Here is an 18,300-nt window from a genome sequence, read left to right as displayed (position 1 = left end):
GAACAAGAGTAGACTTACAACTGTCCTTTTTGATCAAGCTCATGGTTAGTGCTGGCCGAGGCTTGCCTTGACCCAACCAACCATGTTGGCTGTAGACCTAAAGTCTGGATCTGTGATTGCAAGCCACCCATGATCACCCATGATTCTGCTCAAGGTTTCTTACTGTTAAAAGGGAATTTTTCTGTCACTGAGGAATTGCCCAAGCATTTGCACACAACTGTATATTAAATAGCTACAGCTCTACCAACAAGCAAATTCTGATTACACTTAGTAATAATCAGATAATTTGAAATGGTGATATAACTCTTCCCAATGAGTTATTTTACTTTTAAAACATTAGGTAAATTATTCTGACAACACTATTTTTTGGGACAAAGCAATCAAATTGTGATGTTTAGGCAATAAGACAAAATACATGCACTGAATTGCATTTTTGATTAGAATGTGTTCACCATTTTCAATTAATAATTTGTGACCTGCTGTTGTTTGTCCTCAGATGAAAAGACATGAAGGAAACACAAATAAACCGAAGACTGTACCAGGAACTCTAATGTATAACACCAGTGCTCCTCAACAGTAAACAACTGAATTTGATTTTGAAAGCTGCTTTCCCACATGGTCTTGGTTGATAACGTACATTTTTTATTTATTTATGAGGTTATTTATATCAAAAGGATGACTTAATTGTAGGAGCACCACCTGTTTTTCCTCAGTTCTAGTTAGGAAAGAAAACTAACGATACACTTGAGACATGGCTGAAATTCCATGAGCCTATAATAATATAGATATCTATTGGGAAAAAAAAGACATTCAGTGAATGGGACCACAGGAGTTTAATGTATCATTAACATAAATGCAATGTGAATTATCACTGAAAAACTAAAAGTTGTCAACTAAACAAATGCCAACAACTGATGCAGCTGATTTCACTTCCTGAATCACAAAACTAAAAATAAAGATTCAAGTTTTATTTTCCCCCAGTCTCATCAATATCAATATCAGTATTCATGTTATCACAGTCCCGTCTTACACTCTTCCATTGTATGTTAAGGTTTCATCGTGTTACAACCACAACAAATAAGATAAATAACTCAATTCAAATACTGGATGGTTAAAATTGTCAGGGCTGCATGTCTGTGATGAATCTTATCCACATCACACAAGAACTGCTGAAGTGACTTTCTTCAGATTTGCAAATCAAACATATGTAATAAACATAAATACAGTATGTTAATATATTTAGATAATTTACAAATTAATGAGTGTTATAGAAAAAAGGCATCCCTTCAGTTCTAAATGAAAAAAGGACACTATTCCAAGAGTAGTTTTAAAAATTCATCATCCTTTGGTTCCAACAGCAGCAACAACTTGAAAATTACGTTCAGAGCAGAGGCACTAGGAAATTCTCTTACTGTACTTCAAAGAGCGAGTCTGGTTTTAATTCAATGTTCCGAAATTTATGTGAATGAAGATGATGACAATGACTACAACACACTTATACATACATACTTCTAATGAATAATCTATTGTAAACACTGTAGGTTGATGCAATTTATTCACTGTCTCTTTATGTCTATTAGCAATGTAAGTCATCCTGTTTAACTGAGAATGCTCAACTGAAATGACGTGTTGTCTAACAAAATCATTAATGAACTAGCTGTATGAAGTCTTAACTTGACTCACGTACTAAAATGTCCATCTCCAGTCATGAATCAATGCTTCAGTTTGAATAGGGGCTGTAGGGTGAAACTGAAGCTCAGTTCAGAGTACAATGTCAAACACAAAAGGCCTTTTTCACAGCACAAATGTTGACTTGTCAAAGAGTAGGAAAGGCACAGATATTACTTAGAGCATTAAAGGATAGGTTCACTATTTTTGGGGCACAAAATCTGCAGTCCTTATTTTGTGCAGAAATGTTTTTAGAAGTTTATCTAAAGCTAATATGAGGCTTCAGCAGTTTGAGTTAGAGAAATCAAGTGGATATCTTCCAAAGTTCCTGCCATTATAGTACAAAATTCACTCCTTTGTTCTCCTGGCCAGTGATTCCCTGTTCAGCTGCAGTGGCATGTTGTGCTAAAAAGACTGTAACTGACTGAAAGATATCCACTTCATTCGTCTAACTCACAATGTTGAAGCTTCATAATAGTTTCATACATTTCTGCACAAAACGAGGAGGACTGTGAGTTTTTCCCCTCCCATCCCTTACGATGAAAGAGCATTAGAAAGGGATCTTTTAATGGCCAGTATAAACAACGTTCATATGGACACCTGGAAAAATTGTGAACCAGTCTTTTAACAATGTCCCCATTCTATTCAAGTGTCTCAGTTAGTCATGACAGTGAGCCAGCATGCACAATAAAAAGGACCCTGAAACTGAGGCCATTAAACTGATTTCAGTCATTTATGCTATTATTTACATCCGAGCTTTTCCGGCTGTGACATGTCAAAATGTCTTCTGTGAAAAAAGGCCTATGAACCCCTAAAGTGGAACTGGTGTCGTTTGCAGTGAGACCTGAGTCATGTCACTAAATGTCATGAACAAATAACCACTGGTCAAAAAGATCACAGCCCTGACGGCCTCTGACACACATACTGATGCTATCTGTTGCGTTTCCTCTGTTTGATGATGAACAGGTTCTCATCCGTTGGGTACATTGGTGCAGAGAGTTTTTTGTCAGCAGTCCTCCGGTCTCGATTTCTCCTCTTCCTCGTCTTCTTCTCTCCATTCTCTTGCCTAGACTCTGACCCCTGCATCCCACCAGTTACAGTCCAACAGGGACGGTGTGATCTGCTGCCTCTGTGTCCCTCTGGTGGCAGTTCCATTGTTTTCTTCATTCTATTCTTCTTCCTCTTCTTCTCTAGTTTTTCTCCTTTGCCTCCTCCTCTAGGAAAGTCATCCGCTTCATCAAAAATTAGTTTAGGTGTTGGGAGCGGGCCTCTCGAGGTGGGAACTGGCCTCTTGGCTTTCCACGGTTTCACACTGCCAGTGCTTTCCTGTTGTTTGTGCTTATTGAACTTACTTGTTTTGGGTGTTGTGTTCCTAAAGTCATCGACACTAAAAAAGATATGGCTGGGACTGGGTTTGTGGTTGTTAGGGGTGTGGTGAGGTGTGTCGTTAGGTTGATGGTTGTTTTTATGATGGCTGATTTTCTGTTTCTTCTTTGGTGGTCCTGGAGTGACAGGGGTCTGGGAGGTGGTGGGGAAACATCCGTTTTTCTTCAGTTCTGCAGGAAACAGAAGCACAAAGGATTTAATGATAATTATGATAATAATAATTGATAATTGATGATAATAATTTAATTTTTTCTACATGCAGGGATGTTGTCACCGCACCATGGGCATCAAGAGCCAAAATGAGGTCAGTAGTGTTATCAGTCTTCTCATGTAGCATTCGGCAAGTAAGTGAATAAGCGCATTTCCTAAAATGTCAATCTCGCTCAAAGTGCCTGAGCTCTGCTATTTTGTAATTGAATTTGAGCGTACAACAGAGAATACTGACATCATGCATTTTTCTTTTAGATGACTTTAATGACCATATGCAAGTGTTTGAGGGCATTCACTTAAACTGAAAGAATAGAATAGGAAAATGTAATTTTTCCACTCTAGAGATAACAACAAACCATGACTCCTAAACCAATGCACATACTTTATCAAACTTGATTTGGTGTACTATTACAACCCTAATATGAACACACAAGTTGTTTATATTGCTCAAAAGTCACAACTTAGAGAGAATTAATGACTGCAGCCACAGTAAAAGGCCGAACAGATGTTTGTGTCTGTGTGAGACCTACCTTTAACCTTCAGCTTCAACCTGTGCTGTCTGCGCTTGATGTCCTCCACAGTGTCGTAGTGGTTGATGAACGGGATGCTGGCAAACACCCCATTGAACATCTTCTGCCTTGTACACGCCTGAGGAAAACACACACAAATCTCATGCTCTTGTCTCATGCAGAAAATAAAGAATAACTTCTAGAAATATGAATATGAACAGTGGTTACGACTGAACTTTCTTAACTGTGATTTATTCTGCGCTCTACCAGCATCTTAAAGAAATGTTTTCATTTGTACAGGAGTAAAGAAACTTTGAAATCAATCTCATACTGTTAACAGTTCCTGCTCATATTTTTTACCCTCTTTCTGGGTTTAATTTTGGTCTATAGGCCACAAAGAAGTATGCAAAATGGCAAATACCTACACATGTAGTATGGCAGGCTGTTAAATAAAAACTTTAGTGAGCTACTCACATGGCCAAAGTGTCCTTTCCTGGAGCAGTTGTAGCAGTAGGCAGGAGATCGACCGTTGTCCTGTCTGTGCTGCTTCACAGGAGGCCCTGTCTTAGTCTAAATACAGAAAAACAGTATTTAAAAAGCTTGTTACAAGAAAACATAAGGATGTAAGAAAATGTTTTACATAAATTCAAAATCTTTTCTTCCCTGTTAACATGATGGATATAATATAACAGTGGTTTAACTTTCCATTTGTCTCTCATTCTCCCTCTTCTCCACCATCATTCCCATGCTCTCTATTGATACGAGCTGCTGTGTATTGTACGCTGAATACGGGTGCTGATATAAACCAGTGATTACCGGGGCTATAGTTAGAGGCCTGTAATGACCCTGTATGATAAGTAAGCGTCTGTGTGTGTGTGTGTGTGTGTGTATTGGACACAGGCACCCGTTCCCCTATGGGCCAGTGTTCTGAAAGCCTTCCATGCTCCAGTGCCCACAGCAAATATACACTGATATAGGGAGAGAGAGAGAGAGAGAGAGAGAGGAGACACAGGCACAGTGCATTTACTGCTAATGTTACACACACACATGCATCATGCTATTCTTTAAAACACACACACACACACACACACACACACACACACACACACCACAGAACCTTAACACTCATCTAAGGTGCCCCCTCCTTCGTCTCTCAGCCCTGATTCCAAGATTACAAATGATTTGTGCCCCACGTCATTTCTTAAACATAGCTTAGCTAACCTCCCCTCCTTTTCTTCTCCTCTCCCTTCCTCCTTCTTCTTCTCTCTCTTCTCCATCCCCACATCTACCCCTCACACTTGTTTTTCCTCCTCCTCCCTCTCTCTCTCTCTCTTTTCCGCTTGAGTAGTTTTGCGGCAGAAAGGATGAATGCTATTAGAGCGTCGCGTCATTATCGGGTCAGGCCGGCCGGGCCCATCTCCATCACAAAGGCCAGGAGATCACAGACCTCTTGCGAGCACGCGCACGCACACACACATACACAAACGCACACACACAAATACACACACGCACCCTAAGGAGATCACAGTCCCCCGTCTCAAGCCCCCCGACCTCCATCCTTCCTGCCCCTCTTCCCATTCATCTCTCATGTAAATTGGATGTAGGTCTCCCTCTGTCTCTCCCTCCCTGACCTTGGGCTTGTGTTATCTCCACATACTCTGATCCAGCACACAGACAGAATGAATGAAAGCACGAGAGACAGAGAGAGAGAGAAAAAGAGAGAGAGAGAAAAGAAATGAAATCCCCTCCTATTCTCCCATCAACCTGCGATAGTTGTCTGAAAAACCTGGAGTGAATGCGCGTCTGTATGCGTGTGCGTGTGAGGAGTTGTCTGCCTCATACAATATTAATTAACTGGATGAACCCTCATCCCTCTCTCATTCCTGCTCTCTGTTTTCATCCAGCGCTTCATATCGGTGGCATCTAAATAGCTAACAGGGTAAGGGCCTGAGGGATCAAATCAGTTTGGTGTCTTTCTCTCTCTTTCTTTCTCAGGGGTTTGGAGAGGAATCCTACAGAGTCTGGCTGTGCAATGAAAGTCAGCATAACGCAGGCATATTTTCAGCATTGATTCGGCATAAAATTTCATCTTCGCCTCTTTGTAAAAGCCGGAGATATTTTGTTTGATTGTGATTTTGTGATCGGAGGTCAAAATGTCCTGGCAAATCAGTCCACTAACTCTGGTTCATTCATATGATTGCTGGGCAAGCCTCAATGAACATTCGTTCAGGTCCTGCATTAACCCAAATCTATTCCTACACCTGACTAACTCTGATTTTCTACTGGGATAAACACAGCAACTGTTCTGAAAAGGTCACACATCTCCTAAAACATCCACCAAAATCAGTTTCTGATTAAATTTTGATCAGAGAAACCGGCTCTGTCATCGCAAAGTCATGCATTACTTTACTTGATATAAATAGCTGTTGACACCATAAGGGGGCTTCCGAAGGTAACGAATCACATCATCATCTGAGCAGCTTGCTGACTGGCTCTGCTTCCATGTGAATGTCAGTGGATGTTTTTTCAGACTGAAAACTCATTACGTGACAATTTTAAAATGAAAGGGTAAAAAATTTACATTGTAGGTCTGTGGCTGTGACTCCTGACAAATTATCGTCTACCTGCGACCTCTCGTTTCAAATGCCTACTGGCAGTTCTACTTAAAATCAACTAATTATTTTTCAGAGGCCTGAAGCTGAAGAATCTGCAGTAATTCTCTAGAATAAGAGGCAAATCATACAAAATTCTGAAAACAACATTCGTTCTGGCTCATGCTCTATTAATCACCGCGTGACCCGCAGACTTATCGTTTTGTGAACATTTGGATAAGTGTAAGTCTATGCTGTTCATGACAGAAGTCAAATCTTATTAAACCTGATGAAAAATAGTACATCCAAATTGCCCTGGAGGCCCTTACGTTTTCATTCATAAACTTGCTTGACAGACACTTCACAGCAAGGGGGGCTACGTTAAAAACATCTGCCCGTGTTTAACTAAGAGTCTTCTGAGTGCGAAGACAGCAGGAGAGATCCGAACCTGATCCACTTCCTGCTGATATGACACGAAGAGCTTCTGAAGCTGTTCACAGACAAAAAGAGGACAGAAGCTGCGAAGAGGACTGACGATTTAGGATGTGTGTGTAGGAGGGTGTTTGAGAAGGTCCTAAGGGCTTCGCTGTGTGGACACAGACAACCAGCCATCCGTGGCCTCTCATGCATACACACAGACACATGAGCACTCTCTCTCTCTCTTTCTCAAAAACACACACACACACACACGTTTTCCCACAGTTGTCCCAACACATACACTGTGTCTCTCTAAGCCCCGCTCTCCTCTGCTCCTTGCCTTAGCTGCTGGTGGCAAAGCCGTGATAATCCTTTGGCCAACACAAAGCTCAGACTGTTACAGACTACAATCTGAAGGAACACACACACACACACACACACACACACAAACACAAGCTTGTTTGCTTCTCGGATTGTGTTTGATAACTGTGTGTGTGTGTGTGTGTGTGTGTGTGTGTGTGTGTGAGTGAGAGAGAGGGGGTGGGAACTGAACAGTAACGGGTGGTGGGAGTGTGGGGGCCGGGGCCAGCGGCGCTGTTTTGCATATGTTATTGCAGCAAAGGGGAGAGGTTTGCATATGTTACTGGACCCACCGGGGACCAACTCTGCATGCTTTATCATAGGAAACAGCCTCGCAAAACAACACAAGACTACTGGGCTCATACCAAAACAAACAGACCCTTGTGGTGCGTGTGCGCGCAACATGCCAGTATGTACATATTAGGTTAATATGTAGGGTTAATTAGACAGTCGTGAATTACAGAGATGAAATAGCTATAAGGTGAACGTCCACTCAAACAGAATAGGAAAATGAGCAGGAGACCTAACTATTAATCCTCTTATTTTCATGTGGGAATTACAACTGTGCTATTTCCAAAATTGTTAAGAAATTAATTAGTGTTTACTTTCACTCATGAACAGGAACAAGAAAAGCAATCGTTCTTAGGAGAGCATTTAAGGTGGAGGTGTGCATGTGTGCCGTTAGGGAGGCTACAGAGGAAGGGGGGGTGGGGGGGGTGGGGGGGGGTCCTTCAAATAACCAGATGTGATTCCTGCCCCCTTTGTGTCTGCCAGTTCACAAAGACTCAGACCGAAGCCCTAACCCCGCGCCCTGTGAGGACTCACACTCACACACAGTCCAATTCCCAGAGGCTCTTCCTATCTCCTCCTGTCAGTCAGTCAATCAGTCTGAAGACAATCAGTAGGAGTCCTGATTTTCTCTTTAGAGCTAGAAAATGCTCCTGGAATGTAATGATAATGTGATGCAGGGGTGAAAGGCGGTGGGTTGCCACCTCTGGAGAACCCCCCCCCCCCTTTTAGGGGAGTGAGTGGAGGTAATCTGGTCACACCGTGGCAGGCGGAACAGAGGATACAAGCTAATCTATTCAAATCTAGGTCTAAGTTATTCAATTTCTATTCTTAGCACTCACTGCTGAGTTCAGAGGCTCCTTTCTGGTGTGGCCGGAGTGAGGCCATGTTTTTAAGGAAAGATATTACCTACTTTACTCCCAGCAATTAGACAGAGCCAACACATGTGGACATTAGAGACAGGGATTTAGACGCACTATATACAGATGGACTGAGTCTCTTATGCCCTGGTCAGGATGCTAAACCCTGATTTTACATCTCAGCCAACCAATCACACACAAACACACACTTCCACACATCCACCCACACGCACACCAATATCGACACCATCCAGCTAAGCGGAAAGGCACAAAGACCTGCAAAGCCTGCAAGACCTCTGATAACACTGCACCTGTGTGTATGTGTGTGTGTGTATATATTTGTGTGTACATTCCTATGGTTCTGAATGTACATCCAGCAGTGTATGTGAAGACACCTGTACCTAAGAATAAACACCTGAATGCGGCGTCCCTGTCCTCCTGAGTGAAGACACGGAACTATATACAAGGTTTAATGAGGATCTGTGGTGATTTTTCTGTTTTTATTTATTTGTTTTACCTCTTTTTGTTTTTTTCAGAAATACTTTTACTATTTTTGTTGGTTTATTAAATGTCAGGAAATTGTGAACAACATCCATTGCAATTTCCCAGAGCCAAGAGTAACATTTTCAAATTACTTGTTTTGTCCAGTCACCAGTCCAAAACGCCAAAATGATATAAAAACAGAAAAAAAGCAGAAATAATCATATTTAAGAAGCTGGTACCTGAGCAAACAATTAATTGATTATCTAAGTAACTGTCTATAATTGAAACTAATTGTTTGAAGTCTTATTTGTAATTTGTTTTCATTGTATTTTCTGTTCTTTATTTTGTTCTGTGTATTATTTTTGTGCATATTTCAAGCCAGATTCCCCATATGGGACCTACACTTAGTGTTTTCGAGCTGACTGTATGACTGAGAGAGTACAAATACACCAGTTAATTATCATTAACTGCCATGTTCTGCTCTGTTCTTCTTTTCCATGAACTGTACCACCCAAATGGACTTTACTTTCTTTTCCCTGATGACCTTTAGCTGGTAATAAAACTAGATTGAAGACATAAGAAAAGCATTTCCTTTGCCGCTACTGTCTCAGTCTGAGGTAGAATAAAGAGTTGAGAGCCTTTTGACACAGCAGAGGTGAGAATACTGGAGAGTCTGTACTGTACAATGATGAGACAGCAAAAACAGCCCACTGAATGGATGTGGATTTAAGGGATTTTGACAGAGGACCGTTTGAATTGAGCACATTCCTGTAAGAGGAATGACAAAAAGAGGTCGGCAAGACAGAAGGAAGGACAGAACAAGAAGTGGAATAAAGGTCAAAGCTTAAACCTGTCATTTCAAGTTCAGCAGAAAGAACAGAAGAGTCGAAGTCGACATGGATCATTATTATATAAATTATTTTTGTGAGGTTAAACTGTTAGGATTGATGGGTGAAGATGTAAATAAGACATTACTCGTGTTTAGAGATTTATTAGTCACCCCATACTGCTTTAATGATAATTTGTTCTTTTTTCAGTTGTAGCTTTGTTTTTGTCCATTTTGTTTTGTCTTTTTATGTTGTTGGTGTTCACACTATTCGTGCATATTATCAATATAAATGCCTAATTATGGGATTTATACAATTAGCAATTTGAATCTAAAGCTGTAGCCACTTTAATCTGTAACCTGACCCACATAAACTACACTCCTCCCAGGTAGCAAAATTATTCTGGCGAATACTTGGGCCACATGTTGCGCTTCTTCTGGCTCAATATACACCCAGTTCCTCGGCCCAAGTCCGGCCCACAAACAGCATGACTATCAGATGCTACTTCCACAACTGGACCATATCTAGTGAACACACAGAAAATCTTCCTGGCTGTCAGCCATCATTGGAGGATAACAGCTGGGATCAGTCCAGATGTGGAAGTATATGGACCAGACCTGGGCCGAGGACTCAGGCATATGTTGTATGAATGTTACTCTGAAAATGGTTGGAGGGATCATCATTAAATCTACAAAGGTATTGTTTGTGAGACTGCTGCAGCTCACAAAGCAATGACAACACATGTGTACACATATTCAACTATGGCTGACTTCTCTTCACTGGTTGCTGGATTAGAGTGCAGTTCTCTCTTTGACCACTGAAGGTCGCTCCAACTCAACACAACATGCTGAAAAGGTCCTACAAGAACTTCACCCAAGGCTGATACCAACTGCTAAAGTGAGTCTGGTTGAAGCAGGAGGAGAGACATCCTGTCATGAGAATGAACTAACACAGTAAAACAGTTGTAAAAAAAAAAAAAACACTAATTCTCTCTGATATGAGTCTGTGGAGAGAAAAACATTTTTCTGTTCTAGAGAATCACCATGCTTTGTGTTTAGTGACCTGACTGGGGAGTACTGGGGAGGAAAAACATCTTCAACTTCAGCTAAATGCACTAGTCAGTTTTCTGTTTGAAAGAAAATCACTTCCATCTAATTCTGTCTAATTTGTATGACAACAGAAATGTCCTTAAGCTACTTTATTAGTAGCTTGTCTTGTCTGGCAATTGACCATGAACCATGATAAGTAAGTGAGGCAAACAATGAACATGGAACACAATGTACCAGATACATTCACAGAGGTCGTGTTTACAAAGAACTGAACATTTAACAGTTACACTGAATACGTGACTAATATCACGTCTGTGAATATACAAATCGTTTCCTGTTGTTAGATACGGAACTCCTTAAACATCTGTACAGGAGCAAAAATAATAATAATATTATTTAAGAAACAGATCAACCACTTTCTAACCTTAACTTGTAGAGATTATGATTCAAATAAATAATATAAAACACAACTACATTATTTTGAAAGATTTTGAAAAAAAATTAAAAATCTGACAATTTTCAACAGTACACTACAGACACCATGCATGAAATGATATTTACACTATTGGATGCATAAATACTTGAAATTCCACCTCTACAGCACAAGAAAGAACAATTTCACTAAAACAACTTGAACATAACAGTGATATGTCCTAAGTGCTGTATCTTTAAAGTGAAATCTGAAATAAGTAAAAATGAATAATATAAAACAAAGGTTTGCATAAGTGTGTCCAACCTTTTAGACTTATTTTCAAGTTTCATTACCCGAGGACAGTAAATGTTACACCATCTGATGAGTGTGATAAAGTTGCACATGACAGTGACACTGCAAAAAACTCTTAGCGCTTCATTTAAGCTTTGATACTTAACGATTATTATCTATGAACCATTGTTTAGTTCAACCAACAAAAGTGGAGGAAAAAGAAAAGAGGAATGTTAAATTACACACACTAAATATTTGATTATTGTAAGCACACTATGCAGAATATGCTTTAATTTGACATGGACAAACTCAAGAGGCCTACTTTGCCAAAAGATTTTTTTTTTTTTTCTAAAGAAATGTAAATGAATTTTTTTTTTTCCCCTGAGAAGAGGATTTTAAGGGGCAAAACGTCCTAACCTTGGGCTAACAAAGGCATGTGAGAATCGAGCAGACAGCAAAGAACCTCCTAGAGAAAGACAGTGAGACAAAAAGGTATAAAAAGGTACAACATACTAAATGGAAAGGGGAAAGAAAGGCAGTCAGGTGAGGAAGAGGGATACCAAATGGAGTTTAAGGAGAGGTGTTAAAATGACTTCATTTCTGTGTCGAACAAAAAGGTCACAGACTGTTTTCTTTCAGGAACCCAAAGAGACTCTGACACTGACACACACACACACACACACACACACACACCTGTCCCTGGAGAAAAGATCGATACACACACACTGATACCCCCGTGAGGAGAAAATCCGCTCGATTCACACACACACTCACACTCACACTCACACTCTCACACTCACACTCACACTCTCACACACACACACACACACACACACACACACACACACACACACACACCACGGGCAGTTGTACCGATCAATAAACACACACGTACAGGTGTCACCACCACTATCTAAAGAGAGGCCAATCAATGCTCACACACTGATATACCTGCACCAATCAGCTGCTCTGCGCTCAGATTCACTCTCTCCAGTCTCTGTTTAATACACTCCGCCTGCTCCTTTCTCTCTCTCTCTCTCTCTAGCTTTCTGTACCTTCCCCCTCTGTCTCTTCTTCATACAGAGTACATTTCTGCTATGAAGGTGAGTCATGTTGAGCCTAATGTCACATGGCTCCTTCTCGTTCCAAAACATCACACACTGCTCATGAAACGATACGGAAAGGGCACACGGATGCTTTGATTAGGATGTGATCCACATTCAGAGTCTCAAAAATTAAAAGGAGGATAATTCTCACTTGAAATACCCTTATTTGTCAAAGGGAGCAGGTCTTCACTTCCTGCAGCAGCCAGAGGGTGGCGCTCTGGTCTTAATGCAGGACAGCAGGGTTCTGACAACACTAACAGGAGGAAAAAGTCACTGTGACTTGTGTGTGTGTGTGTGTGTGTGTGTGTGTGTTGCATGCATGCACGCATTTATGCATGATCTTTACATGCATTAATGCAGCTTGTGTACACACAGCAGGTTGCTAAACCTGCTCTGTGGCCTCTGCTGCTCATCCTCCATCCATCCATCACCCCTCCACACCTTCCTCTTTACCTCCCTGTCCGCCTCTCTCTGTCCTCAAACCTCATCTTTTTCCTCTCCATTTTCTTCGTCTTCATCTGTTTCTTGTCTGTTAATGATAATAATATAGTTATTTTGCCTTCTCTTCCTTCATCAAAATCTCTCTTGAAACCACCAACACTGTTGAGTTCAAACTCATCGTGTGGTAAAGTGAAAGTACATTTTGTCGATTGACAAAAAATTAGGATTTTGGATAATTTATTAATCATTTTTTCTTTTAATATCAATATAACTGTTTATCTTCACTTATATCGACACAAACAAGTTGAATCCAACATGGCATTTAGAACTTGTGTTGAATTGTGATGCATTTTTTACTCTGAGTTTTCAGCCAAAATGATTGATTAATCTAAAATAAATAAAATAAATACTGATACACAGATGTATCAACAATTATTAGCTGCAGGTTCACACTGTCTTTCTGGGTCAATTTTTTTTGTATTTGTGTTGTATTTTTGTATTCTTATTGCTGATTGGCTAAACACAGACATGAAATCACTCAAGCACAGTACCAATGGCATTTGCAATTTTCAGTCGTACAAAACCATTAGCTGTGAACATCAGACTTTTCACTAACTCAGAGTTAAAGAGCAAAAGCCTCTGTCTGCACACTCAACCTTCAGCAGAGATTCAAAGCAGCAGGAGAGTGATGCAATGCAGTCACAAGAAATGTGCAGGTGTGATCATGGGCATGCCCTGATAACGAAACTAACACAACCACACACCCACCTACGACTGAAACTAAGAAGTTCACACCTGTTCTTTTTGAACTTGTTGAAAGGCATTCTGGGAAATTAAGGAAAAGCTAAACAGAAACACAATCTGGCTGGTAGAAAAGTGCACATCAAAAAAAAAATTTATGCTATCTCAAAAGCAGCTAGAATGCGTTCAATATCACACCGATGAGATGAGTATTTTTCCAATGATATTTTGTTTGTACTGGATTTAGTGACAAAGGCTAGAAAACAGTAAGATGGAAGGAGGTAAGCAGATGGGGTCTGCAGGAAAAGGAGCAACCCCACACTGTGAAGCTGTATGCAAAAGAAAGAAGTAAAACCAGGGTGTCTGTCTGTCTGTCTCTGTGTGTGTGTGTGTGTGTGTGTGTGTGTGTATGTGTGTGTGTGTGTGGGTGAGTGAGTGAGTGAGTGAAAGAGAAAGAGAAAGAGTTGTTGAAGTAAATCTGCTCTGTGGAGGGAGAAGCTAACCTTTTGGTGTAAATATTACTGTTGTGTAAAAATGTTTTCAAACCCACATGACACAGACAAGATGAAAATGTTGTGGATCACTTTTTACTCCATTTACTGCTCTATATATTTGTAGAGGTGTGTGTGTGTGCGTATTTGTGCGTGTCCATGTGTGTCAGTATCTTACTTTCTCAGTAAATACCCCAGGGCTTTGTGGTCTATACTGTGTGGTTTGGAGGAGTTTGTTAGTTGAGGGCCAGGTGCAGGCAGACAACACACACACTCACAGAAGATAAACGGACCCAGCACACACACACACACACACGAACGAAGGATAAATGGACCCAGTAGCAGGGAGGTCTGACAGAATGCCTTTTCACACCTGGCTGAGCCCAGCGGAAGGTGACAGAGTCACATCTCCCAAAGCGGGAGCATGCGCGCACGCGCACACACACACACACACACACACACACACACACACACACACACTCTCACATTGGGGAGTTCAGGGTCATAAACAGCATCATGAATAAAATGAGGCTGTCTTAAACAGAAGGAGCCCTGTGTATGCATGTGTGTAAGTGTGTTTGTGTGCGAGTGTGTGTTTGTGTTTGTGTGGGCCCCTAACCCCCATGCCAGTTTGGATATGTAACGACCTTCTGTTCCCAGTGCTTAAATGGCTTAAATACTTCAATTAGACCTGGGTCACAATCCTCCACCCGTTAAAGCACATCGTCACACACTCAAACACACACACACACACACACACAAAAAAACGGAGGTTTCATCATCCTACGAAGCGACCAAAGAATCTTTCAGCTGTTCTTTCATCAGGGTCTTCTCCTCTTGTCTGTGGTTCAAAGTGAAGCTCTACAGTGAAACATATAGCGTCCCCCGCCAACACATGAGCAACAATTAAACTCAACTCCCATCCTCTCTGCCAGCGTCTCCCCTGGAACTTCTCCGTCCCGCTCCCTCCTCCTCCTCCTCCTTCCTCCTCCTCCCTCTGTCTCTCCCGCCGTGCTACCCTAGCGCTAACGATGCTGCCTTTTCATTAGACAGCCCCTGCTAATTAATCTCCATAGAGGAGAGTGACAGACCTCCCCCAATACACACACACACACACACAAAAGTGCACGCCAAGATATATGCAAACACACACTCTTCTTCCCTCTCTCTCACTCCCTCGTCCCGCGTGGCGTTGGCAGCCCATTTCATGCTTTATCACGTCTTTTAATTGACAAACAAGCTGCTCTTTTCTCTTAGGCTGAGGTCTATATCACCCCCTCGCTCAGATGCACACACACACAATCATACACACACACACAAGTAAGGAGCCAAGAAAACTAGTTATCTTTTCAGATTTCTGATTAACACACACACACAAATAAGCAAATGCCTCCCCGCTGACATATGGCCCATGTGACTGTCACACAGTTTTCTACTCTTTGACACATTGTTTACACACACACACACACACACACACACACACACCACACACACACACACACACACACACACACACACACACACACACACACACACACAGCCATGTCGTATGTGCACTTAGGTTGAACATGAGGTTCCCATCACTCTTGGCACTTCCTTAATCTTTTGAGATGTTTTTTTCTGCCATGGTTCACTCATCTGCTACAGGGCAAGGTCAATACCAATCACAACTGCCTTATTGATTCCGAGTGATTGGATGACACCTTCACTTTCACAATGCACATGGAAAAATACCTTTTTTTTTCCAGAACATCAAAATGCTAAAATATAAATTATCTGTAAAGACAGTGGAAGCTGGTACATGAAGCATGAAGAAAGAGTGAGGTGAGGGTCATCACTGAGGGCCCTGAGGTTATCAGAGGTTAGAGTTTTGTTTAAGTGCAGCCCAATCCCACTAATGCACAGCCTCCACAAACAGCACTTGCATTTTTTTATTTATAAATGGATCATATTCTATAAATAAAATGCTTGTGAATAATTAAAACTCTCCCTTTTCCGGAGTAGCTCAGTTAACAACTTGATATTGTTGGACATACTGTTGGTCAAGACATATTTTGCACCGTAAGATTTAAAATATTTCTATCCCGACGAGGAACGTTCTGCATGAAAAAGATTCAAGAAGTGTCAAGGGCTGTAAGTGGGCCTTTTTGAGCGTGCTGCAAGGCTTAGTCACCCCCGCCACTGCCACCACCTTCTTCCTTCACATTTCTCTGCTTTTTAATTGGGACTCTACTACAACTCCTACATCCTGTGGGATTTAGCCAAATTTGACACAGGTTGAGTCCAAACTGTTAGTAGATTCTACACACTTAAAACAAGTACTATTTTTAAACATAGTATTAGGATTTTTCACATAAAAGCCGAGGTGTGGTGATGCATAACACAAACACCTTTTCTTTTTATTTATTTATTTTTTTAGCTCCCGTGCCATGCTGAATATATGTACTTTAGCATGAAGATATACTTTAGATTTTGCCAGTGTGTCCACCATGTTGTTTAGAAAATGTCTCCTGATCTGGTTGCTTGTAAGGACTGGTGGCTCCGTATTTAACATTTCCACCCACGTTAGTGCTTACTCAAACCTACTTCATACTAAATTTACATATCAAGTTTCAAAACTATCAGTATCTAGTAAAAATGATTTGAAAACACACACCTTCAATAAGACATAATGTTAATTTTATAGAAAAGAAACATCATCAATAACATTTACTCTATAATGTTTTAATAGACAACTTGAATTTTCTCTTCCACCTGTTATGCTTCTCTCACAACTGTGAAGTTACACTAATAACTGCTCTGATCATTAGTGTTCAGTCATGATCAGAGCACGAGGAAGAGAGTGAACTGAGTGTATGGAAGAAACTTATCACCAACACTTCCTCCTCGACAAGTGCATATGTCTGACTTTAAGTTTGGCATTGTTTCCAAAATACAACTAATTTTAATTAGCACACTGTTAATGTAAAACATCCACATCTAGCATTCATCTGTGTGTAGGGACTGATCAAGCTCTGCTAAAGCTCACTGATGAAAACAGAGAAGTGAAGCAGTGCTCAGGTCAAAGTGCGAACAGCACTGGCGTGGAGTTTGCTGACAGTGCTGGTTTTGAGGAAAGATACTCACTGTGATGTGGTACTGTCTCCAGATCTGTGGACAAGCCTGAGAAAAGAAGAAAACACAGTTGATATAGTCAGTATGGAAAAGAAACCCAGACACACATGTACACACACACACACGCACACATTTTTATGCACAGTGCATTAAAAGAATTAAGGAGATTAAAGAGAGGGGAATGGAGATGTCTAAAGGACAACTGGCAGTTTGTCGTTGTGCCTCTTTATTGGGAGTGGGATAGTAAAGACACATTGAGGAAGAAACTTTAGGCAACACTGGTACAATGGACTTTTATCACAGAGGGACAGAGATGAGAAGTGAGTCAGGTAGAGATGCTGATTAACAGACAGGACAGTAAACTGAAAAGCAGGCCATGGTGTCATTTGTTTTTCCTGCCTGATTCTTCAAGTCTCTTCTTATTTCTTTCACTAAACCTTTATCACTGTGATTTCTCAGTTAACAGTCTGTTTCCCCCGCCACGCGCGTCTCTGCAGTCAGTCACTCAAACAGTCAGTAAGTAAGGCAGTCAGTCGTTTTGTCCCGGTGTGGCTAAAGCATTATCTCCGGGGCTTCGCCATGCTGTTCCTTAAGCGTTCCGACATCCTTTCCCAACCGCCACCACTTCCCACTGGGAAATTGAAAATGCCGCAGTCGCCGCAGGCAACAAGATTTATCTACTTACACACCTACTGAGTGAGAGAGACAGAATAAGAGAGAGAAGGAGATGAAGATTTAAGCCTGTTCTGTGAAGAAGGCTGTGTGTTTAGTTTTCTCTTGCATACACTAAAGTTCCTATATAAATTTGCATGATATGCAAATTCCCTGACTATTTTTGCCCAAAGTTCTTTTTAAAATCTCGGCCTTTAAGGCAGCCTGTAAAGAACAGTCGGCACTTTTTCTGGTTTAATCTGCCCTGTTTAGATTTGAATACAGAGATGGACAAATATGGATTTCGACAGCTGTATCTTTCCTCCACCTCTCATCTAGCTTTCTATTCTTCAACAACCCCCTCCACCCACACCCGCTCCCTCCCGTTTGCTCTCTCCCTCCAGA

At 41.0% G+C, this 18,300-nt stretch overlaps 1 protein-coding gene across 1 annotated transcript in view; it reads right to left on the bottom strand.

Moving 5' to 3' along the window:
- Positions 1 to 830: 830 nt before the first annotated feature.
- zcchc7 (zinc finger CCHC-type containing 7) overlaps positions 831 to 18,300 on the bottom strand; it is a gene marked incomplete in the record, with an annotated part of 60,086 nt that continues 42,616 nt past the window's right edge. The window contains 4 exon segments of the mRNA XM_022758505.1: positions 831 to 3,224; positions 3,795 to 3,912; positions 4,248 to 4,343; positions 17,257 to 17,292. Of these exon segments, the coding sequence (XP_022614226.1) occupies positions 2,599 to 3,224; positions 3,795 to 3,912; positions 4,248 to 4,343; positions 17,257 to 17,292 (876 nt within the window).

Source organism: Seriola dumerili, unplaced genomic scaffold (genome assembly GCF_002260705.1).
Source record: "Seriola dumerili isolate Sdu_G_001 unplaced genomic scaffold, Sdu_1.0 BDQW01000301.1, whole genome shotgun sequence".
Taxonomy (NCBI): domain Eukaryota; kingdom Metazoa; phylum Chordata; class Actinopteri; order Carangiformes; family Carangidae; genus Seriola; species Seriola dumerili.
This window is presented reverse-complemented; position numbering and strand designations above follow the sequence as displayed.